The sequence below is a fragment of the Macrobrachium nipponense genome, chromosome 8 (assembly GCF_015104395.2).
Source record: "Macrobrachium nipponense isolate FS-2020 chromosome 8, ASM1510439v2, whole genome shotgun sequence".
Taxonomy (NCBI): Eukaryota; Metazoa; Arthropoda; class Malacostraca; order Decapoda; family Palaemonidae; genus Macrobrachium; species Macrobrachium nipponense.
In genome coordinates this window covers 31,066,163-31,091,486 of record NC_087203.1, presented here as the reverse complement: position 1 = coordinate 31,091,486, position 25,324 = coordinate 31,066,163, and the positions used below count along the sequence as shown (strand labels likewise).

General features: G+C 35.7%; 1 protein-coding gene across 1 annotated transcript in view; it reads left to right on the top strand.

Moving 5' to 3' along the window:
- Window positions 1-25,324, top strand: part of LOC135222636 (nucleolar pre-ribosomal-associated protein 1-like) — a 307,212-nt gene that overhangs the window by 270,845 nt on the left and 11,043 nt on the right. Inside the window, exon 14 of the mRNA XM_064260767.1 lies at window positions 19,852-20,517. Within this exon, the coding sequence (XP_064116837.1) occupies window positions 19,852-20,517 (666 nt within the window). The remainder of the gene's footprint in view (window positions 1-19,851; window positions 20,518-25,324) is intronic.

The following is a 25,324-nucleotide window of genomic DNA, read 5'->3' as shown; positions in this document are numbered from 1 at the left end:
AAAATAGTACGGCTCCATCGACGGAGAAAGAGGTTGAATCTGATATAGTTTACAAGTTTGTCTGTGCTGACGAGCAATGTCAGTCCCCCAAAAATGCTATATCGGACACACAACAACTACACTCAAACGTCGCATGCAGGCCCACAGAAACCAAGGTGCTATTCACCAGCACTTTGTGGATACCCACAATAAAAAACCATCCTTGCAAGAACTTCTCACAAACACCAAAATAATCCACAAGGAAGGCAACTACAATCGTTTATTGATATCAGAAGCCGTCAGCATCGCCATGCAAAGCCCAAACCTTAACATCCAACGCGAGGCAGACCGATCTTTGCCCTCGTGTAGGAGGGCAGCCCTTCAACCGCGTGGAACAAGACCACTACCACACGCGGACAGGAGCCGCACACTGACATTTTGTTAATTAAACATATATGTAATTAATATTATATTTATGTAAAATTTGTATATAATAAACTTACTTTCCAACTTACTTTTGATATAATTTTTGTTAACATATTTTATTTATTTGTCTTATTTTATGTTTCACTATAGTCTTGTAAATATTTAAAACTAGGTATCTGGCAATTTACTACCTTTCCGACCTCATGACGTCACAAAACGCATGTAGGCTCATATTTGTATCAGTACGCTTGATAACGTCAATACGTATAGGTTGACGAAACAGCTGTCGCGTTTTTGTAAAAATACTGGAGTAAATGGAAGAGAACCCCATTATGTGTCCATTAGTAACCTGAACAATGAAGTGAAGAAAATAATTAGAAAATATGAATTAATTTCAAAAAAGCTGGTAAACAGTGAAAAAGCCATTCTATTCAATGAATGTTGTATCCGTGAAAAATTGTGCCCTAGAAGTATATATATATTTAATCTATTATATCTATATTATCTATATATATATATATATATATATATAGATATTATATATATATATATATATATATACTATATATATATATATCTATCTATCTATCTATATCTATATATCATATATATATATTCTATATATATATATATATATATATATATATATATATATATACATATATATATATATATATATATATTATATAATATATATATCTATACTATATATACAGTGGACCCCCCGTATTCGCGTTCTCCAGATTCGCGGACTCACACATTCGCGGATTTCTCTCGGGAACGTTTCCCTGCATTATTCGCGGAAAATTCGTGCATTTGCGGTATTTTTCTATGGTAAATATCCACAAATTCCTGGTTTTTTTTATGAATTTCATCATAAAATGCACTTTTTTGTGATAAAACTATTAAAAAAAAACCATGTATGAAAATTTTAGTGGGTTTTTTCTAGAGTTTTAACTAACAAAATAGGCTGTTTTTAGCATTTTTATAGGGGTTCCAAACATTCGCGGGTTCTAACTATTCACGGGGGGGTCTGGTACGCATCCCCCGCGAATATGGGGGGACCACTGTATATCTAATAATAATTATAATAATAATATATATATTATTTATTTATAATAATATATATTATAGATATAAATATATAACAATATATGATATATATACATAAATATATAGATCTAATTTACATAATAGATAGATATAGATAGAGATATAGATAGATAGATATATAATAATAATATTATAAGATAATATATATATATTATATTATAATATATAGCATACATAATAGATATATCGATACATTAGAGATATATAATATATAATATATATATATAGATATCTTTTTATATAATTATATAATATAGATATTTTAAGATATTATATTATTTATTAAAATATAAATATTTTTATATTTAAATTTATATATATATATAATAATGAAAATCATATATCTAAATATATATTAATATATATATTAATATATATATATATAATATAATATATATCTATATATATATATATTTATCTATATATCTAAATTAATATATATATATATATAAATATATATATATATATATATATTCATTAAAAGCAATTGCTTTTGTGGCATCAATAATTTTCTTGCAGTATCTTCATACCAACGAGGTTTTCACCGATTCTCGTTCGTCAATTTCTGGTGAAAAATACGCAGACTTCCTTCTTCCATTTATTGAATTTTGTTGCGACAGCTGTTTCGCCTTATGGCATTATCAAGCGACTACTGACTTACAATCTGTCCTTTTGGCCTATTTATTTCATCGTGTGGGAAGTATGACCTTGAGGTATGGGTACTGGTTAGTCTAGGGATTAACAGCTTAAGGGCATTGTTTTGGATACAAAGAACATAAGGACATATATACTGTGACAATAAAAGTGAAAGTTTAAACATTGGTTAAATAAATATTCAAAATATTCCATGTGCTAGTGTTTCCTTAAATGTATGTTTGAAATTTAATATGTTACATGTTGGTTTTAGATAAAATTACAAAATTACATACAGGAATGAAAATGAATATAGAAATCTAAATACAGGAATAAAAACTATATATATATATATATATATAATATATATATATATATATATATATATATATATATATATATTATATTATAGCATGCAGAAAGGTACAAGTCAGATAATTTCTGTTTATACATAAATGTATATAATTTAAATTTGAGTGAGTTAGCTTGTGTGTGTGTGTGTCCAAATGGTCTACGTTGGTTAGCGGCTGCAGATTCGTGTTGGGCGGGGTCTCAGCGACCTGAGCAAGGATGTTACTTGTCTTTCGCTGGCGCTGGGTCCTCTCATGTCTTCTGAGGGGCGCTATGTTCCCGGTGGGTTGGGGCGTGTTGTATGGTCCCTGTTGGCATGCGTATTCCTTCTGCTGGAGGGAAGTATATGGTCCGATTCTTGTTGGACGTTCAAGGTCGGCTTCTGAATAGCGATGCTCACCGCTTCCGTTATTAAGAGGCGACCGTAGTTGTCTTCTTTGTGCACGACCTGTGTGCCTTCTATGAGCTCTTGTAGAGATGTCTTCCTGTCGTGTACATCTATGTAATGTTGATGGATGGCCCCTTGATTTCTATGAGCCAGCAGACGTCTCCGAAGGGTCGTTGTATTGTGCCCGATGTAGTTTTGGCTGTGAGATTTACACATCTCCTCTGAACAAGTAAATTTGTAAACTACATTCGTGCATATCTCCTTCGGTCCCCCCGGAGCGGTGCTGTTCTTCATTATTAAGGCTGCTACAAGGTTGGGCTTTCTATATATCCTGAGGCTTATTTTGTGGTAAGGGGCTTTTGGGGTTACGCCTCTGTTTATTATCCCGCGTGGCGTGCAGCAATCCTCCTTGTATGCAGACCCATAATGTACACGACGGTAATTAATCTAGTTCTCGTTTTTTGTCATCGTGTTGGGTTGGTAAAATTTGTCCATTTTCTTTTTTATTGCTGCTTCGAACATTTGATCTGCATAGCCGTTGTTTGTCAGCAGTTCGCGAATTCGATCGAGTTCGTTGTGTATGTCTCTCCATGATGAGCTGTGTGTGAAGTCTCTGTTGACATACGCACTCACGACAGACTTTTTGTATGCGTCCGGGCATTCCCCCCATGCGTTCAAGCAACGGCCAGTGTTCATTGCTTTCGTATAAACGGTCGTCTTAAACTGTCCTTCTTGTTGTTTTACCAGGACATCAAGAAATGGCAAAGTCTTCTGCTGCCTGTGCTCTGTGGTGAAGTTGAGCACTGAGTTTCTTTTTAGAGCATCTGCTAGTTTTCTGGCATCGTCAGGTTCTTTTATTGTGACGAATATATCGTCGATGTACCGCCCATAGATCTTAGGTTTTTGATGTTCTCTAAAGATCCTTTCTTCGACGGTGGCCATGTACATATTTCCAAAAAGGACCCCTAGTGGGGATCCCATGGCAACTCCGTCTACTTATCGAAATAATTCCCCCTGATGAGAGAGGAAAGGGGCCTCCGTAGTACTAGCCTTCAGCATATCTCGGAGGACATCTTCGGAAATGGGCAGCGGGTTCTTATCGGACCTGTATACACGATCAAGGATGATGTATCGTTTCTTCGACGGGAACATTCGTAAACAAACTCTCAGCGTCGAGTGAGGCAATGTCATCTTCTGGTTCTTTTTCCTGTAGGAGATCAATAAACCCAATATATATATATATATATATATATATATATCTATATATATATATATATATATATATATATATATATATATATATATATATATATATATACACATATATATATATATATATATATATATATATATATATATATAATATATATATATATATATATATATTATATATATATATATATATAAACCTTCAGGGTAAAATATATCATATATAATACTGCTAGCTTAATTGTTTAAGGCAACACATACTATCATTTTACCCTGATGGGGCTAATATGACGGGTTCAGGTGTGTTAATGTCCCTACAATTTTGTTAAGTAACTTTGTTTCGTAATAAGAAGACGCCTAACAGTATTAACCCTTAAACGCTGAGCTGGTATTTCCTAAAGTGTCCCCCGTATGCTGGCGGCGTTCGGGAGTGAGCGCTGAAGCAGAAAAAAAAGTTTTTTTTTCAAAAATTCACATCACGCTTAGTTTTCAAGAATAAGAGTTCATTTTTGGTTCCTTTTTTGTCATAGCCTGAAGTTTAGTATGCAACCATCAGAAATGAAAAAAAAATATCATTTATAAATATTGGAATATATGAGAGTGAAAAAAAATTTCATATATAATTATATACAAATTGCGCTGTGAGCAAAACTGTTAAAGCTAATGTGTTTAATCATTTTTTCGTTGTATTGTACACTAAATTGCAATGATTTTGGTATATAGAAAATTGTGAAAAGATCAAAGCAACACAGAGAAATTATTATCACAATGTGATGCATGAATTTGTAACACGCTGACATAAAAAAAAGTTGTTTTAAAAAATTCACCATAAATCAAAATATTGTGCTAGAGGCTTCTTGTTTGTTGCAAAATGAAGGAGGTAATTGATTGAATATTACTAGACTGTAAGTGTTGTAGCTTAAAAATTGCAGTTTTAGGCCATTTCGGTAGAGTTAAAGTTAACCGAAGGTCGAATTTTTTCTATTTATCGTGATTTAAATGAAAATATTTCAAAATTGGTAAGAGTTGCAACCATGGGTTGTTGTTTGTTGTATTCTGCATGAAATTACACACATTTTCATATATAAAACTTTATGTAACGGCTAATATATAACGGTGCAAACATTACGACAAACGGACGAAAGAATTTCTTATTTTTTCGGCAGAGTTACCACGTATACGTAAGGAAAAAGTAGAATACAACAAAAAACAACCCATGGTTGTAGCTTTTATCAGTTTTGAAATACTTTCATATAACAATAAGTACCAAAACATCAACCTTCAGTCAAATTTCACTCAACCGAAATGGTCGAAAAACGCTATTGTAAGCTAAAACTCTTACATTCTAGCAATATTCAATCATTTACCTTTATTTTGCAACAAATTTTTAGTCTCTAGCACAATATTTAGATTTATGGTGAATTTCTGAAAAAAAAACTTTTTCCTTACGTCCGCGCGGTAACTGTAACTAAAAAATCTGATATTTTTTCGTCTGATTGTCGTAATGTTTGCACCGTTTTATATTAGCCGTTACATAAAGTTTTATATATGAAAATGCACACAATTTCGTGTAGAATACAACTAAAAAAAACCCATGATTGTAGCTTTTATCAGAAATATTTTCATATAAATAACGATAAGTGCCAAAATTTCAACCTTCGGTCAACTTTGACTCGACCGAAATGGTTAAAAAAACGCAATTGTAAGCTAAAACTATTAAATTCTAGTAATATTTAATCATTTACCTTTATTTTGCAACAAATTGGAAGTCTCTAGCACAATATTTCGATTTATGGTGAATTTTTTAAAAAAAACTTTTTCCTTACATCCGCGCGGTAACTCTTCCGAAAAAATCATAAATTTTTTTGTCCGATTGTCGTAATGTTTGCACCATTTTCTATTAGCCGTTACATAAAGTTTTATATATGAAAATGTGTGCAATTTCATGTAAATTGCAACTAAAAACAACCCATGGTTGTAGCTTTTATCAGTTTTGAAATATTTTCATATAAATAACGAAAAATAGAAAAATTCGACCTTCAGTCAACTTTAACTCGACCGAAATGGTCGAAAACCGCAATTGTAAGCTACAACACTTACAATCTAGTAATATTCAATCAATTACCTTCATTTTACAACAAAAGGGAAGTCTCTAGCACAATATTTTGATTTATGGTGAGTTTTTGAAAAGTGTTTTTTTTTATGTCCGCGCGTTACGATTTCACGCATCATAATGTGATATTTTCTCTGTGTTGCTTTGATTGGTTTACAATTTGTTATATACCAAAATCATTGCAATTTAGTGTACAATACAACAAAAAAGTATCTAACTCATTAGTTTTAACCTTTTTGCTCACAACGCGATTTGTATACAATTATATATGAAATTTTTTTTCGCAGTCATATATTCCAATATTTATATATGATAATGATATTTTTTTTCATTTCTGTTGGTTGCATACTAAACTCCAGGCAATGACAAAAAGGGAGCCAAAAATGAACTCTTAATCTTGAAAATTAAGTGTGCTGTGATTTTTTGAAAAAAACATTTTTTTCCGCTTCGGCACTCACTCGCGAACACCGCCGGCATACAGGAGACGCTTTCGGAAATACCGGGTCGGCATTTAAGGGTTAAATAAGATGACAAAAAAACATGTAAATTTCACCAGAGACTGGCAATTTCACAAAATATAAAGACTAGGGAATAACAGACTAGGGAATAACACTAAATCAGAAATCAAATCAACAATGTATAAACGAGCCAGGCTTCGAAAATATCTCTAAAGCTATAGCAATGTTTGCTGGCTAAAATTTTCCCAAGTCAAATGGAATTCTAAGTGCCTAGAATAGGACACGGTGCAAATTGTGGCACTTTTATGATAGTTCATAAAGAAGTACTAATTTATATAAGGCCAGAATAGCTGGCAGGTTTGGCTCTGCCTAAGCAGAGCGTACAATATACAATAAATGCCTATAGGCAGTAAAGAAGAGGAGAGGAAACTATGGGAGAAAAAGATATAGACAGTACGTAAAAAAAAAATAGAAAGTTACAAAAGGATAAGAAGGAAGTAGAAGCAGCAGAATCTGGCACTCTCCTCTGGAAGGAGAGGATCAGAATTCTCGATAAGAGGGTGGCACTGTGCCAGGCACTATTGGCTCTCATAAGGTTTCGGAAAACCTCGACGCCCTTTCCCCTTCTTCCTTCAACCTCTCTGAGGTCGGTTTGACGATGCCATTGGGGGCCTTGAATGATTTAAGCCCTCTGAAGATTCTGCAGGGGCATCGGCTCCAGCTGTTGTGACAACTGGGGCCTTGGCACTCGTCCCTAGCCTAATGCTGCATGGCTCGGTTCCCTGAGTTCTTTGGCCAAATGGGATTCGGCAGAGTCATTACTCTGGGACCGGTTAGCTGCTGACGAGGGGGATTGGATGAGGTAATGGTATTCAGGATGGGCTTACCCGTTGGGAGGACTGACTCTGGGGCGGTCTGTGAGGCTACACCATTGGTGGAGTGTCCACTATGGTCATGAGTGTCCTGGAGGATTCCAATTGGAATTGGCTCTTCCTTGACTGCTGGCATGGGTTTTGGGGCCAAGCCAGTGGAGGGAGAACAACCGGGACTTACAGCTCCGGGAGGAAGACTCGAGACTTGCCTTGGCACTGGCACTGAGGCCGTTCCTGGCTTAGTGGAAGGACTCGAACGTGGCTCAACATCCATGAGAGATGGAGCCTGGCACTGCCTGGCACCTTCAAATGGCACTGACTGTGCAGAGGTAGTTCTTGGAGGCCCGTGGAACGGGTCTGGAGCTTTGTGAGGGCGGGGGCCCTGATACGGTATAAAGGTAGGAGGAGACTTGAAATCTTGTCCTAGCAGGACATCATAACCTCCTGGTTTATATGTTGCTACTGCCATGGTACATATCTTAGAACAGTGAGGTTGTGTGACTCAACTGGACAGTAGGTAAGAACATCTTGACGTGGTTGAGGCTCTCTTATCGTGATGAACTGGTGCCTAACAACCTGAGCTCCGTAAGGAATTTTATCCTCTCGGCTGATGGGTACTTAAGCACCAGTGCCGTCGAAAGCTCGGACCTGGTGGGCAGGATAGCAACCTCTGGGAGGTGCAACAAATATGGGGCCCTGAGCTGGAGGTCCTAGAGTGACGGATTCGTCACTGCCATAGCAATGGCATAAACAGGAGCTTTCTTTGGGCATCCTGGCCAGGTCGCCATTTGTTCTGATCTCCTCGTTCACTCCAAGAAAATGTAGTTTAACACTAGAAAAATTGGCCTTGAATGGAGGAGTGAGAGGTCACAACAAAGAAAAGAGGAAGAAAAATTTGGCAGAAGGCCGATATCACGAAGAAGGAGGTATTTACATAAAAGCTGGACTTTAGTTTTAAATGCACTGTATTTACATTATTTTACAGAGGTAGTTTTAAATGCATTGTATTTATATTAATTTACAGAGGTCCAGGAACCAATAAGGTGGTTGATTGTCGATCCACCGGAAACACATGGCTGGGGGCAACCAGACACTGCATTCAAAGTTTTGCGTAAACAGGTTATTGAAAATGTAAAGCTTACTCCAAGGGTTTCCAATTTCTATCACAATCAGGCATGGTGTTTATCTGCAAAGAGATGGGATACTGGCTTAAGGCATGGTGGGGGGAGCACACGAGGGTGAACGCTGCACACTTCCTATCAATCAAAGGTTTACAGGCCACTCAGGGGAGATGAAAATGACTGGGAATTTACACAGAAAGAACTATTTTGTTGCTTGAATTTACTAGGGGATGTTCACTAGTATCACAAGGGGAGTAATCACAGCATTGAACCAAGACGGGGGGAATTTGAAGCTAAACAAACGAGGGGGGAAGTCGCCTTGGAAAAATGGAAATGAAATACAGACAAAAGGCAAAACAATTCACTGGCTGAACTGGAATTTGCTCTCACAGTACCTGGAAATCCTGGGTATGGACGTCTTCTGCTGCTTGATATTTCTGTGCACTATGGACGTATAAAAATACTTGGGACTTCCCCAGAGGAGAAGGGGGGGGGGGGGGGGGGGGGGGGGGAGCAGAAAGGGGTGAAGCGGTGTCTGCAGGGCAAGGTAAGGAGCTTCTGAGCACTCTGAGCTCTAAGGTAGTTCTGAGAGTGAACTGCTGGGTTCCTGCCCTTTTAAGACTTCTCCCGGTAAGCCATGCCCAGTCTCTGTGTGGGGGGGGGGGGGGTTAAATTCTGACAACCAATGGGAGAAGAGATAGCTTTTCTAGAGAATGGATGCTTTCAGTTCAAAGGGCTGGTAAAAGAGACCTTACTTTCCTTGGTTCTGGCTTGAAATCTTAAAAGAATATATATAGAGGTATGGGAATACAGAAGGACATAGCACATTACATACGATTCTTTATTGCTAGCGACGTTTCGAGACAAAGTCCCATCTTCAGGCTAAAGGCAATACAAAACAATAAAGCAAGTTAACGTAAAATTATTATAAATTAAAGTATTTCTAAGTAAAATTACAAATTAAAAAATCTAAAAGAATGAGAATTACATCAATACATAACACATTCAAGAAAAGGAAATGTAAAATCATAAACAATTAAAATATTTCTAAGTAAAATTATGAATAAAAACAAAACAAAAATATATAAGAAATATTTAAAAATGTGGAAAATACCTTGCTCAAGCAGAGTCCCACCGTGGAAAAAAGTCAAGAAGAGGCAAAGAAGCAAAGTGACGTGGCTTTATGCTATATACAAAGGTACTGAGGTAGTATGGTTGTTAAGTGAAGGTACCAGTTTCTTAATTGCCAAACTTTCAAGAACGACCATACTACCTCAACCTTTGTATATAGCATAAAGCCACATCACTTTGTTTCTTTCCCTCTTCTTGACTTTTTTCCACCGTCCTAACACAGAACAGCGGGACTCTGCTAGAGCAAGGTATTTTTCACATTTTTAAATATTTCTTATATATATATAATATATATATATATATATATAATATATATATAGATATATATAATATATATATATTATATATATATATATATATATCAATACATAACACATTCAAGAAAATGAAATGTAAAATCATAAACAATTAAAATATTTCTAAGTAAAATTATGAATAAAAACAAAACAAAAATATATAAGAAATATTTAAAAATGTGGAAAATACCTTCCTCAAGCAGAGTCCCACCGTGGAAAAAAGTCAAGAAGAGGCAAAGAAACAAAGTGACGTGGCTTTATGCTATATACAAAGGTACTGAGGTAGTATGGTTGTTAAGTGAGGTACCAGTTTCTTAATTGCCAAACTTTCAAGAACGACCATACTACCTCAACCTTGTATATAGCATAAAGCCACATTACTTTGTTTCTTTCCCTCTTCTTGACTTTTTTCCACCGTCCTAACAGAACAGCGGGACTCTGCTAGAGCAAGCTATTTTCCACTTTTTATATTTAAGTTATATATATATATATATATATATATATATATATATATTTCATAATTTTACTTAGAAATATTTTAATTGTTTATGATTTTACATTTCTTTTCTTGAATGTGTTATGTATTGATTTACTACTCATTCTTTGAGATTATATATAATATATATATTATATATATATATATATATATATATATATATATAATATATATACAGTACACGCGGAAAGTATGGCCGGCACTTGATGACTTCTCTAAGTCGCCTGGGAACACTTGCTGCAAGATTTTGAGGGTTTCTGGCTCCAATGTCTCCAAACCTCCCTTATGGCCGCTTCAAGCTTTGGGAGAGAAGAGGTATCTCGGGTCTGAAGCCGCCTCTTAATGATGCTCCACACGTTTTCTATGGGGTTCAAATCAGGTGAGGATCCTGGCCAGTCACTAAAAAGGGCACTTCACAATCCTTCAACCAGTTAACCACAATTAGCGGTGTGGCACGGTGCCCCATCCTGCATAAAAAAACTAGTGCCACTCTTTTCAAAAGAACCCTCTAAATAGTCTCCCAAAAGCTCAAAGTAATTGAAGCGGTTCATACTCATTCTTGGGGAGGAACACTTTAATTCCCCAACACCACCATACCCAAAAGAAGCCCATACCATGAGGCTAGGAGGGTGCTTCACAGTCTTTGTGGTGTACTGAGGGAGGTGGGGATCGGAGCCAAGACGGACGGTTTACTCTCTTGGCACCACTCCCAGTCACACTAAATGTAGCCTCATCAGTCCATAACACCTGTTCCCACTGAGAAATATCCACAACAAGTACTTTTTGGCAAAAGCACCTTCGTTGCTTTTGCTGAGCTGTCAGGAGCGGCTTCTTCCTAGCTTTGTAGGATCGCAGCAACAGGTCGTCGTGGATGCGTTCTTGCACCGTCCTCAACGAGACGTTTCCCAGCACACGAGAATTCTTGTCCTTGATTTCACGTGCTGTGAGAGAAGGGTCTTTCTTTAGCTGACGATGGATCAGCCTCAAAGTCGTGGTCTTGATCTTACGAGGCCTCCCAGACCGAGGTTTGGGGGTAGGGAGGTCGTCAGGGTCTCCCTCGTGGTAAAGGTTGATCCAGCGATACACAGTTCGCTCAGATAACCTCTTCTGAGCACAAATATCACGCACTGAGATACCTGCCTTTTGCAGATCTATGATAGAGGATATCTCCTCTTTACTAACAAACTTCCTGGGCATCAGGAACGACCAGCACAACACAAAAACGAACAATACCGCGAAGCGCAGGGGGACAAAAATGAGGGGGGAAAAAAAACACTTTCACCACTTAGGAGAGCACGCGGTCGACTGAGATGTTTGTTATTGTTGTGAACGAGAGTTGCCAATACATACATTATCTCGCAAGCGCCAGCTGAACTTTCCGCTGACTCACACTAGCTTTATGGGGTACTGTCAAAAAACCGCGAAATAATGGCTGGCGGCGTCGAACCAGCTATACTTTCCGCGCGTACTGTATATATATATATATATATATATATATATATATATATATATATATATATATATATATATATATATATATATATATTTATGACCTGATCTCGGACATTTGTGCATTCAGGATATGAAGGAAAAAACAGGAGAGAGAAGTTTACATGCATGCAATGTAGGACATGCAAAAATAATAATTCAAGGAAATGTTAACACAGGTGTATTCTTCTTAGCTACACAGGTGGCTTGTCATTATTATGTTAACTACAGTGGACCCTCCGTATTCGTGTTCTCTGGATTCGCGGACTCACACATTTGCGGATTTCTCTCTGGAACGTTTCCCTGCATTATTCGCGCATTCGAGGTATTTTTCTATGAGAAATATCCACAAATTCCTGATTTTTTTTATCAATTTTATAAAAAAATGCACATTTTGTGATAAAACTATTAGAAAAACCAAGTATGAAAATTTTTAGTGGTTTTTCTTGAGTTTTAACTAACAAAATAGGCTGTTTTTAGCATTTTTATAGGGGTTCCAAACATTCGCGGATTCTTACTATTCACGGGGGAGTTTGGTACGCATCCCCTGGGAAACCGGGGGACCACTGTATATTAGTGCACAACCGAAAACGGCAGGTTAGACTGTTATTGACACTCATGGTGATACACGTCTTTGTGTGGCGGCCGACAGGAACAGGACTGACTGCGGGTACGGGGCACTGGGTACTCGTCCTTACCTAGTTTGTCCTGTATGGGGCCCGCTAACGAACTGGTATGACCAACCGGTTAGCAACTTTTTCAAATGCCCCCTTTACATCACATCATTATGCCTCAAGCTGATTGGTTATTCTGGCTCCATAAACACAAGGGGCCAGTCACGAGGGGATATAGAGATGCGTGGCACTTTTTTGAACTGCCCAAGCCATGCCAACTTGTAACGTCTTTGGCGGTTGACTTGCGCTGTCGAACATACACAAAGTATCACTTATAACGATTTCATGGGACTACAGAATTTCATGGAGAAGGCATATTTAAAACGTATTGGATCAGCTCATATAAATCACAGTGATGTGATCAGACTCATTCATATATATATATATATATATATATATATATATATATAATATATATATATATATATATATATATATATATATATATATATATATATATATATATACAGGCAGTCCCTGGGTTACGACGGGGGTTCCGTTCTTGAGACGCGTCGTAACCCGAAATCGTCGTAAGCCGGAACGACGTTTAGAAATATGTCTTAAACTAATAAAAAGTTATAAAAATCTTACTTGTAATCCTTTGGTTACACTACATGTTGTTTCCTGTAGTTTTATGTACAACCTGGAGTTATTTTCATAAAAAAAATGCTGGTTCTTGAAGGTAAAAACTATTGTAATCCTCTGGTGACACTACATTCATGAAGTTTTATGTACAACCTGGAGTGATTTTTTGCCAAATCTTTGAGGGCTACAAGAACAGTTTGATTACTATTTACGTATCATATAGACTAATTAAAGTAAAACGTATCTTTAAATAGGCTTTATATATTTAGTATCAAACAAAACATTTCCTGGCATGAGTCAGAGGCTGTTGCCAAGACCTCTCTCTCTCACCTCTCTCTCTCTCTCTCGTCTCTCTCTCTATCTCTCTCTCTCCTCTCTCTCTGATCAAATTACACTGGAACCTTGTCATACGATTGCCCTAATATACAAATGTTTTTGAGATACAACAGAAAATTTGCGAAAATATATGCTTGATATACAACGAAATATTTGAGATACGATTTTACGATGTGATAGTTGTATAGGCGACCGATAAATGGCGTTCAGTCGTTTGTTGTGCTGCATCGTTAACACGTCGTTGTTTAGTTTGTTGTATTTGTGCCTATTTTTGTGTTATTTTGTCTATTTTATTATTAACCATGGGTCCCAAAGCTAAAGACAAAGCAGGTGATAAGAAAAAACCAAGAAAATTATTTCGATGGAAGCAAAACATGAAATTATAGCAAAGCATGACGTGGCGTTTGTATCGTCGATTTGGCAAACAAGTATGGTCGAAATCCTTCTACAAAATATCCCACAATACATCAAAAGCAGAAGGAAGCTATAAAAACCTTCCAAAGGCATCACCATTATTTCTAAACTATGAACTGATTAAAAAATATAAATAAAAATTAGTTTAGCATGTTATTTCATTTGTGTTTATTACGTAGTTATTAGTGTACATACGTAAATAAAAAAAAAAAGCAAATTGTTCCCTGCCACCCTTCCCTACCTCCTCCCCCTGCTGGCCTCACGTCTTCTTTCGTTGTGATAAGTAAAATTCCTTTCTTTTTCTTTTTTTATTGTGTGTGTTATTACTCGTTTATTTGTGTATAAATTGTGTATATTATATGTAATTTAGCTGTGTTTAGGTGTGGTTTCATAGCGCTAGAACGGATTAATACATATTACATATTTTTAAAATGGGAAAAAAATGCTTTGAGATACAACTGTTTTGATATACGACGAATGGTAACGGAACAAATTAAATTCGTAAGTCAAGGTTCCAGTGTACTGGATAATGTCTCTCTTTGGATACTTCGATTTTGCCAAATCTTGAGGGCTACAAGAACAGTTGATTACTATTTACGTATCATATAGACTAATTAAAGTAAACGTATCTTTAAATAGGCTTTTATTATTAGTATCAACAAAACATTTACTGGCATAAGTCAGAGGCCGTTTAACGAAACGAACACGCTCTCTGTCCTTAACTCGGAGCGTCGGAAGACGCCTCTCTCTCTCTCTCGTCTCTCTCTCTCTCTCTCTCTCCTCTCTCTCTCTCTAATCTCTCTCTCTCTCTCTCTCTGATCAAATTACTGGATAATGTCTCTCTTTGGATACTTGGAATTTGCGTTGTAATCTAACCAGAAACAACTTCGTGTTTTGTTTATTATTACTGGAAACAAGCAATGATTTTTTCATTATTTGCGCTTTTGGACTGTTATATGTAACTTTGCGCACCGCAAGCTAGTATGTATTTCATTCGCTCGGAAACTGGTTCCGCATATGAGGCGTCACTAAAAAACATAGAAAAATAAGACATAAAAAGTGTCGAAAATCATCATAACCTCAAATTTTTGTTGTAATCTAACCAGACACTTATTTTTATTAATATACTGTGCTGAACTATAAAGGATTTTTATCATAGTATGCGTTTTTTAAAAGCGTCGTTAACTCGGAGCGTTGGAAGCGTCAGCGTCGTAACCTCGGAACAAGCGCTTGTAACCCAGGACGGATTTTTCCATTGAATATTTAAGAAAAAGCGTCGTAAGCCGGAAAACCGTCGTAACCCGGGGACCATCTGTATATATATATATCTATATATATATATATATATATAATATAGATATACATATATATATAGAACTGAATCACGAAAGTTAGGAACGTGATAAATCCATAAATAAAGATATATGCCATGAGGGAAAATAAACAACAGAGTATCCGCAAGATCTTTCGACGTTCAAACGTCCTTTACTTAGCAGATGAACTGACATACATGAGGAAATGACAATACAAGAAGGGTCGTATAACTGACAGATAGGGATTATAGAGAGATTAGTACCTAGAATCCGACACACTTGGAAGATTAGTAACCTTCCCAAACAAGTATAAACAATGGGTACAGTTAAAGGTTTAAGACAATCATCTCAGACACAAGGACAAGACAATTAAAGGATTATAGGTGACAGCTATTCAGAACTTTGGTAAACAAAAACATATTCACAATACATATTAAACATACATTACAACGAAGATATCTCAAAGGCAACTAATATTTATTTAAGTCTAATTATATCTTTGAGGTCATTCTTAAACATAGTTCAAATACAAGGGTCTAAATGTAACAGGCCACGACTAATATTGAAATTAAAATGAGAAGTAAGTTGTATTAAAGCAGATTCTAAAGATTTTGTGATTAGACATCTTTTGACCTTGCAATTACTGAACTACTAATCCAATTTATTCGGTTGAAAAATATTGTGATCTTCCTCAAAATCATGTTGACATGATTGAAGGTATTGTTTACGGAGCTGCCAACGTTAAGCATGAAAGTAACTTCCCTGCTCGCTATAAGAAAAGTTTGACCGATCTAAAAAAGGACAATACTGTCCACATTACAAAAGCTGATAAGTCAAATAGTATAGTAATTTTGGATAAAGCTGACTACATATCACTTATGTAAGCCCTATTGGATGATGATGTGACTTATAAAAAACTAACAAAAAATCCCCTTGATCAAGTCATAAAAAACTTCAATAGCACAGTGAAAAATATCTTTAAAGATAAAACAGAATTACTAGGCAAATTGTCAGTCAAATCTCCTTTGCTACCTTACTTGTACGGATTAGTCAAAATGCAGAAAGAAAATAACCCTTTGCGGTCTATTATCAGTACTGTTGGTTCAATTTCATATAAACTTTCGAAATATATCACTGAGATCTTGTCCCCGTGACTTGGAACCATCTCCGATTCTCATATATATATAATTTTCTAGATTTAGTTGATAAATTAAACAAAATTACTCCTTGCCCACTGATAGATTCGTTAGTTTTGATGTATGTTCTCTTTTTACTAAAGTCCATGTAGACTCTATTTTAGAATATCTTAGTATGAACTAACTCAGCATGAATTACATCTACCTATAAGACACATTATTTCACTCACTAATTTGTGCATTTGTGATTGTAAGTTTATATTCAATGGTGAATTTTATCAACAAATATTTGGCATGGCAATGGGAAACCCTTTATCACCACTACTCTCAAACTTGTACATGGAATTCTTTGAAAAACGCTACTTACCTAGTATCATTTATATTCCTGTCAAGTGGTATAGCTATGTTGATGATATTTTAGCTGTTCTGCCTGTCGGTATTGATGTAAATGATTTACTTTCTAAATTAAATAAATAACCAGGTACCATCGATTAAGTTTACTCTAGAATTAGAAAAAGACAATTGCCTCCCTTTCTTAGATGTTTTGATACATAGAGAACCATTTCAATGTAAATTCAGTATTTATAGGAAACTGACCAAAAACTTAACTTTATGTTCATTTCTATTCAGGCCACCATCTTAACATAAAAATATCAATTTTTTCTTCTATGTTTTTATGAGCATTGCGCATTGTCAGTCCCCAATATTTGGATCAAGAAATAGAATACATAAGAAAAATAGGAAAAGATTTATGCTATCCTTCACATATATTAGATATTTGTTATAATAAAGCCCACAAAAAGTTTTATAGTGTAACTAACATGGAGAAAGAAAATTCTAAGAACATTCTCAGTTTGCCTTATTTTAACGGATTTGAAACCATTAAATCATTGTGAAAAGCCTTTAAGGTCAACCTTGTTTTTTCCTATAATAACACACTAAAAGGAATGTTAATAAAAAATGGCCCCAGAGAAAGCAACAACATAATATGTAAAATTCCATGTATGGATTGTCCCTCATTTTATCTCAGACAGTCGAGCAAGGGCTTAGAAGTAAGGTTAAGCCAGCATAAATATTCTGTAAAAACTGGGCAAACATCTAATGCAATATTCATTCATTTAAGTGAAAACAACCACCGAATAAATTGGATTGGTAGTTCAGTAATTGCAAGGTCAAAAGATGTCTTATCACGAAATCTTTTAGAATCTGCTTTAATGCAACTTACATCTCATTTTAATTTCAATATTAGTCGTGGCCTGTTTCATTTCGACCCTTGTATTTCTAACATGTTTAAGAATGACCTCAAAGATATAATTAGAGACTTAAATAAAAATTAGTTGCCTTAGAGATATCTTCGTTGTAATGTATGTTTAATATGTATTGCGAATATGTTTTTGTTTACCAAAGTTCTGAATAGCTATCACCTATGATCCTTTAATTGTCTTGTCCTTGTGTCTGAGATGATTGTCTTAAACCTTTAATTGTACCCATTGTTTATACTTGTTTGGGAAGGTTACTCATCTTCCAGGTGTGTCGGATTCTAGGTATTAATCTCTCTATAATCCCTATCTGTCAGTTATACGAACCTTCTTGTATTGTCATTTCCTCATGTATGTCAGTTCATCTGCTGAGTAAAGGACGTTTGAACGTTGAAAGATCTCGCGGATACTCCGTTGTTTATTTTCCCTCGTGGCATATATCTTTATATATATATATATTTATTTATTTATTTATTTATATTTATATAACATATCTAGCAGATGGATGGGTTACAGTTGGCAGGTAGTGGTGTGCTGAATTTTCTTTGGCCAAGGGTTGATGCTGTTGTGTCTGGTCCCATAGGTATTGGTATCTTCTAAGCAAATTTGATTGGGTTGTCTTGTGTGAGGTAATGGTTTAGGTACACACTACAAGGATGACTGATGACATATTCCACTCAAGTAAGATGACAACATTGCGTTCTCTCTCTCAATTTCTTGTGCCATATTCATGCTTTGCCTTTTTTTCCAATACATATGTGATTCCTCAAGACCTCAAGAAGGCACAGACATCAGTAGTGTTGTGGATGATTTTTGTGCATTTTGTTAGCTTTTTTCTGGTCTTTTATTATGATTGTGTTGGTAATTTTTAGAGTTAACCACTTCTTGAAGGTTAGTGGAGAGATGCTTTGAGAATTTAGTTGTAGTCATTTTGTTACACGAGTGGCGGCATTCTTCCTCTGGTCATATAAACATATAGATGGTATACTCTTCTTCTTTCCCACCTTTATCCCTACATTAAAGGGTTGGTTGCCTGATGCTCCTTCTCCACTGCATCATCTTCTGCCAAACTTCTCTCCATACCTTCCTTCACTTTATCTCTCCATCTAATTCTCAGTCTCCCTCTTGATATTTTTACTCTAACTGGTTCCTCCCAAGCCCTCTTCACTCCCTCCTCATCATCCATCCTCAACACATGCCCATACCATCTCAATCGTGGCTCTCTTATCACCTCTGTAATCTTTACTAACCCTGCCCTTCTTATTTCGACATTTTCCAATCTCTCAAGGATACTTCTGAGGGAGCCATGTTATTCTTGAGAAGTAGCGAATTGGTCGTCCAGTACTTACAGTAAATTTAATATTTATCTTATCTCTTTATTATTGATAATTTTTTTGTCTCTTGTCATGTAGTTTTTTGGTGTGTAAAATTCCTAAAATAAGAGTTTTATAGACCACATAGGCCATTATTGATATTGATGGTTGTTCCATTGTTCCAGTCATTCATGAATTCCAGGTTTGCCATTCAAACATGATATATTTGAGAAATTGTTATTTTTCAGCATTTTTTCAAACTTTCAGTCTCCTGTGTGATTTTGATGAAAATCCTACAAACCTGGTCCTCTGCCTTAATGGTTTCAGCAAATGTCCAGACAGATATAGGTCTGAGAAGGATGCCTGTGCCCATCATACCCTCATATACTGTTTTGATTACACCATTATCCTCAGATTGAGTTTAAAGAATTGGAATAATTTCACCACTACTTTTAATTCTCTATCCTGCAGGGCATAAAAAACTGTGCATGTATCATTCCTCTAATTGTCTATAGTTTGACAATAGTACCAATACCAATCCAGTGCAGTGCTGGTGACCAGACACTTGCTAAAATAGTGACACACTAGACTTGCCACTTGCAAAAAGAAAAATGATAACAAAGTTTCTGAAGGCTCATTATAAAGAAATTCCTACAGAAGAATCTGTTGTAGTGTCATTGGAATATTTATCTTAAAAGTTTGATTCTAGTTTCAGCATTCATTTATGTATATTCTTTTTCTTTTCAGGAACAAACACTGAAAGTTTTGGAATCCATTGTGAGCATCCCAGTTGGAGCACATGATTTGGTCAATAAATATCATATACTAATGATGTTACCAATGGCATTGAAATTAACATCAAGTCAATCAGTTGAGGATGATGACTGCGTTAGTGCTGGACTGGCTTCTGTCACTGCTGCTGTTGTCAGAGTTTTAGCTGCCATTTGGTCTTCTATGATAACTGTCAAGGATACAGTGACCTGTCTGAGTAACAGGCTTCTCTTGAATCCCACTGTTAAGAGAAAAAGAGATGAGGATAAAGATGGCAGCAGTGATGCATCATCATCAGATGATGAGGACAGTGATGAAGGCCCTGCATTAAAGAAGCTCAAGAGTGGTGATAGCAGCATTGACACAACAGAGAAAACCAGTGAAAGCAAGACTAAGGAGACAAAAACTAGCTCTGACAGTCAGGAAAACCGGGTTAAGAGACTCCAGCCTCTATTTGTTGAAGACTACATGAATTGCTTATTGTGTATAGCCACAGATGTCATCAACTATGCATCACCTGAGTATGCTGCCAAATATATTGGGCTTGTGAGCTGTGCTTTGGATCACCTGCTTAAAAGCTCATTACGGGAAGTAGAGACACTACACACAGTTGCCCAGAACCCGGATGTAGTGAAAGAAAGGGTATGTATCATATGTATCTAGTTACCTTGTTAGCACCACAGCAATTTGAATTGCTACAAACATTTTCAGTATGTAGAGTAACTATTTTAGAGGAAAAGCATCAGGCAATTTATGCATTAACTTATGGCCTGTTGACATGGCACTTTTGAACTATGTATTTATGTATTCCTGTCATCTCCTGATGATAACAAGAAGCATGTACATATAAGAAAAGTTAGGACCATTGCAAGCATGCAGAACGTAAAGAAATATTCTTCTTGATAACCACTTTTGTGCATAAAAATTATATTAGGGATATTTTGATGTAAAAAAAAAATGTACAAAAATATTCATGTTATTTCAAACCATTTAAATTTTGTCCTTTTAATAGTGAATCTTTTGAATATTTTCCAGCCTAATCTTTCCTATATGCAACCATCATGCAATCTACCCACTTGTTCATGATCTTCAGTCCCAGTACTACAGTGGTCCCCCCATATTTGAGGGGGATGCATACCAGACCCCCCCGTGAATAGTTAGAACCCGCGATTAGTTGGAACCCCTATAAAAATGCTTTAAATCTCCTATTTTGTGAGTTAAAACTCAAGAAAAACCCGCTAAAAATTTTTATACTTGAGAACGCGAATACTGGGGGTCCACTGTATAATCCAGCTTAAGACTTTGAACAACACCAAAAACAAGACTTACAACCCACAAATTCCTATAAGACAGAGAGCTCTCGCCTACCAGACCAAATGCCACATCTATTTCTCCTGTTCTACCTGCTCTGTTTCGTTTACTTTCTACCTCACGCCACTGCCATCTTGTCTTCTATGACGTCACAACACAATGTCAATACATCAAGACATTTTCTAAAATCAAACACATTTACCATACATTGAACAACACCCACATTTCACCAATACAGAAAATAAAAATAAAATAACACTGACTAAACTGATATATAATTGTGGCGGGATCACAAACCCCAAAACAAAAAAAACTCTCAAAACACATGTACTTACCAACTACTTCCTGACACACTCAGGGCGAGGAGCTGTACTGTCCACTGGATATGGTCATCATAACTCGCAACCAACAACAACAACACAACAACCAAGGACCACAACTCAACACAACAACAAACAAAGACTACAACCACAATTCAACAACACAACAAACAAACAAGGACTACAACCACAACTTAACAACACAACAAACAAACAAGGACCATAACCACAACAAAAGACCACTGCACAAACAATCACTAATACCAAAAAACAACATAAAAAGGCAACTCACAAATCCACTAACAACACCAAGAAATCACAACAACTCACCAACAACTCACAACTACACCAAGAAACCACAATAGCTCTCAGCAACAACAACAACAACCCTAAACTTAACAACTCACACATAACCCAACAGAAACTCACAAGCACAACAAATCTAACAACAACTAAACAACAAATCAATAACACACAATTTGACTGACCACCAATGCCTTCAGTATTCTTCGCAGAACGCTGCTGACACTACTGACCATCACAGGCTCTGACTAAAGACTGCCTCCTCAGAACTCTAATCCTAACAACTAACTCCAACTGCACCAGCAGACAACCCAGAACTCACCAACAGCCAATTCAATCGTTAACCATCCATCCACCAATTACACTCTCTCTCTCTCTCTCTCTCTCTCTCTTTCTCTTACGGAAAACCAAAACACAAATACATACTACACGATCTCAACAGCAATACAAACCACGAAACTTACTTTCTCTCTCTCTCAAATGGAACCCCCATAACTCCTCCATATAATCACACTTATCTCTCCTCCTCCCCTTCAATCTCTTCCTAAGCTGATCCCCTCTAATCTCCAACTCTTTACCCTCTACATAATTTCTAATATTTTCCACTGAAACTCATGCTTGTATCCATATCTCCTCCTTTATTTTCACAGATTATATTGTTTCTCTTATTGCTGTAATATCTATTTTTAACCTCTTACTACTAACCCCAGCACTCTAATTTATTGTGGTCATTAGTGTTTTACTATCGGTATTAACCAAATCTTTGAATTTTCTCCCTCCTACTATCTCTTCCCACAAATGTTTGAAATATATCAATCCTTCTATGGCCTCCCCCACACTCAGAGCTTCTGCTTCAATGGTGGATTATGCTACTCCAGGATTTTCTGGACTTCCATCATATGGGATTTCTCCTCTTACCATCTGTCTAGGATATAACATACCCAATTGAGTATGGCCATCTTCTGTATTCCCAAATGAAGCATCTGCATAGACTTCCCAATAGTAAATCTTTTCTTCCAACTCACTTATTGTAACTTCTCCCATTATGTTCTTAGTTTGTCTCTCAATTTTAATAAGCTTTTCCATGTCTTGGGTCATTCCTTCTGTAAATGCTTTACTTAATTCACTAACATCATATGATATTTCTGGCATGGCATGTACATACAGTGATACCCAATTCATCAATCTGTTAACTCCTTTTGTCCTAACACACTATTACTGTAAATCAGCTAGCTTATGGTTCTCTTATTGAATTTATATACAGCCACTGATTAAGACATTCTCCTATACATTTAAAACTTTTACTTTCTTGTTCTCTTACTTGCAATTTCTCTCTAAATTTCCCAATGGTTTCCTTTAAAAATCCTTTACTTCCTCTGTAGCAAAAATCATCTACATGTGTACACAAAATACCATTCAATTTATTGTCTTTTCTCCAAAAGAATGATTAGGTTCAAGTTTATTCTCTAGACTTTAAGCTCCTCCACTACTTTTACTACCTTACAATACCAAGCTTTTGCTGTATCCTTGAGCCCATAAACAGTTTGCTTCAATTTCCGTAATCTGCTCAATACCATCTTCACTATAGTCGATTCATTTAAGGTAGATTCTTGCGCCTACGAGACGTTTGTTTGGCAGCCTCTGATTGGCTGGTACTGGGAGGCAGACTGCGCGCTCAGTGGGTCATATTTTCGTTTGTAGCTTAGAAAACTAGCAATATGTTTACATTTCTTAATTTACCTCACGTTTTACAAAAGATAGAAAAGTTTTGGTCATACCAAAGGATTCGTTATTAAATGTACAATTAAATAATCTTTTCCTGAAATCAATAAGTTAAAATACGAAGGAATTACGAGTAGAAGTGAAAGGAGAAACATTTCATTCTTTATACCTGTTTTTATTCATCATCGGATTTTGCATAATTCATGAGATCAAGATAAAATAAAATCTTGTGTTATTAAACAATAAAATCACCCTGAATACGCTGGTGCTTTCAGATTTTAAATGCCTGTAATATGTAAAGAAAAAATGAAGAATATGTCTTATTATGTTGCATCCGTGCTTGACTTGGTTTGACAGTAGTGCCGAGAGACGCAAGATATCGTGGGGCTGGTCCTCTCAGCTAGAACCGTTGGCGTGTTGGCAGTTGCCAATTGGCGATATGAGAAGTTTGCAGTTTCGATTTATTATGCTATTACATTTTCTATAAATAAATGCATAGAATTATTATGCCATTACATTTTCTATAAATAAATGCATAGAATTCCCATTATGACTTTCGAACATTTTTACTCAAATATTATATATGTCCGTATTTTTGGACATATCTGATAAAAGAAAAGTAAATAATCAGATGGATGCATCTGGGTGTTGGCTTCAATTTAGTCTAAGTGAGAAATGTGCATACTTTATGAGGCTCACTGATAAATAACAGAACTTGTTTCTCTGGCCAATAACATCAAAAGCTTATGGTTTTCATATGTTCACTCAATAAACAAAAGTACAAATGTTTATATCTTACCATAAAATTTGTTGACGATGTAACGAATATAATATACTGTCTTTTTCAGAATTGCTTGAGTTACTCTGACACCAGAATGTTTATCTCCTTTATATACATGTTACACTTGACATGTCTACAACAATGTTTAGGAAAAAACTGCTTAGTTTTCTCCTGAGGTAGTTGATTATTCTTGAATCACTTAATTCATACCTGAGTTAGAATAGCTCCCGTAACCGTTCCCACACCCCTGCATCATTGTATATATATATATAGTACATGTAGGATAATGAGACTAATCAGAAGACTGTTATATCTTCATCTTTTTAAACAAAAAGAATGGAAATTCATGCAGATATATTATGTCATAAACACAAAAGAAAGTCATACACAGTAGGCTTACATTGGTATGTCATTGGGCTATCGATATGAAGAAAAAGAAATTAAAATTTTACAAATTTTCTTACGTCATCATTATTTAAAAAATAAATAAAGGAAAATCATACATACGTATATACATAGTCATGTCATTACCTATTGAAACAAAAAGAATGGGAAATTATAGAGATACATTGATATCCCCTTTTCTATTAAAACCAAGTAAAAAGAATTTATAAACAGATATGTACATTGTTATGCCATTAAATATTAAAAAAAAGGAAACTCATATGGATATACTGTAGTTATGAAATTACCTATCTAAAAAAATGGAAAACTATAGAAACACTGATAGGTCTTCAACTTTTTAAAAACAAATAATGGAAAATCATTGATATATATCATCATTGTCAGTGTCATCCTCCCTAATATCAATATCATCACTGTCAGTTTCGTCATCTCCAATGTCAATAACAAAACTTTCAAACATATGCTATCTAGCAACATCTTTCCTCCTATAATCATCATCTAATTTCTTAACGTAGTGAAAACATTTCTTCCAGTCTTCTGTTGTAACTTTGTCTATCGCCAGTCTCGTAAGCTGCTCAACAGTTTTCAAAGATTGATTTGCATTAGA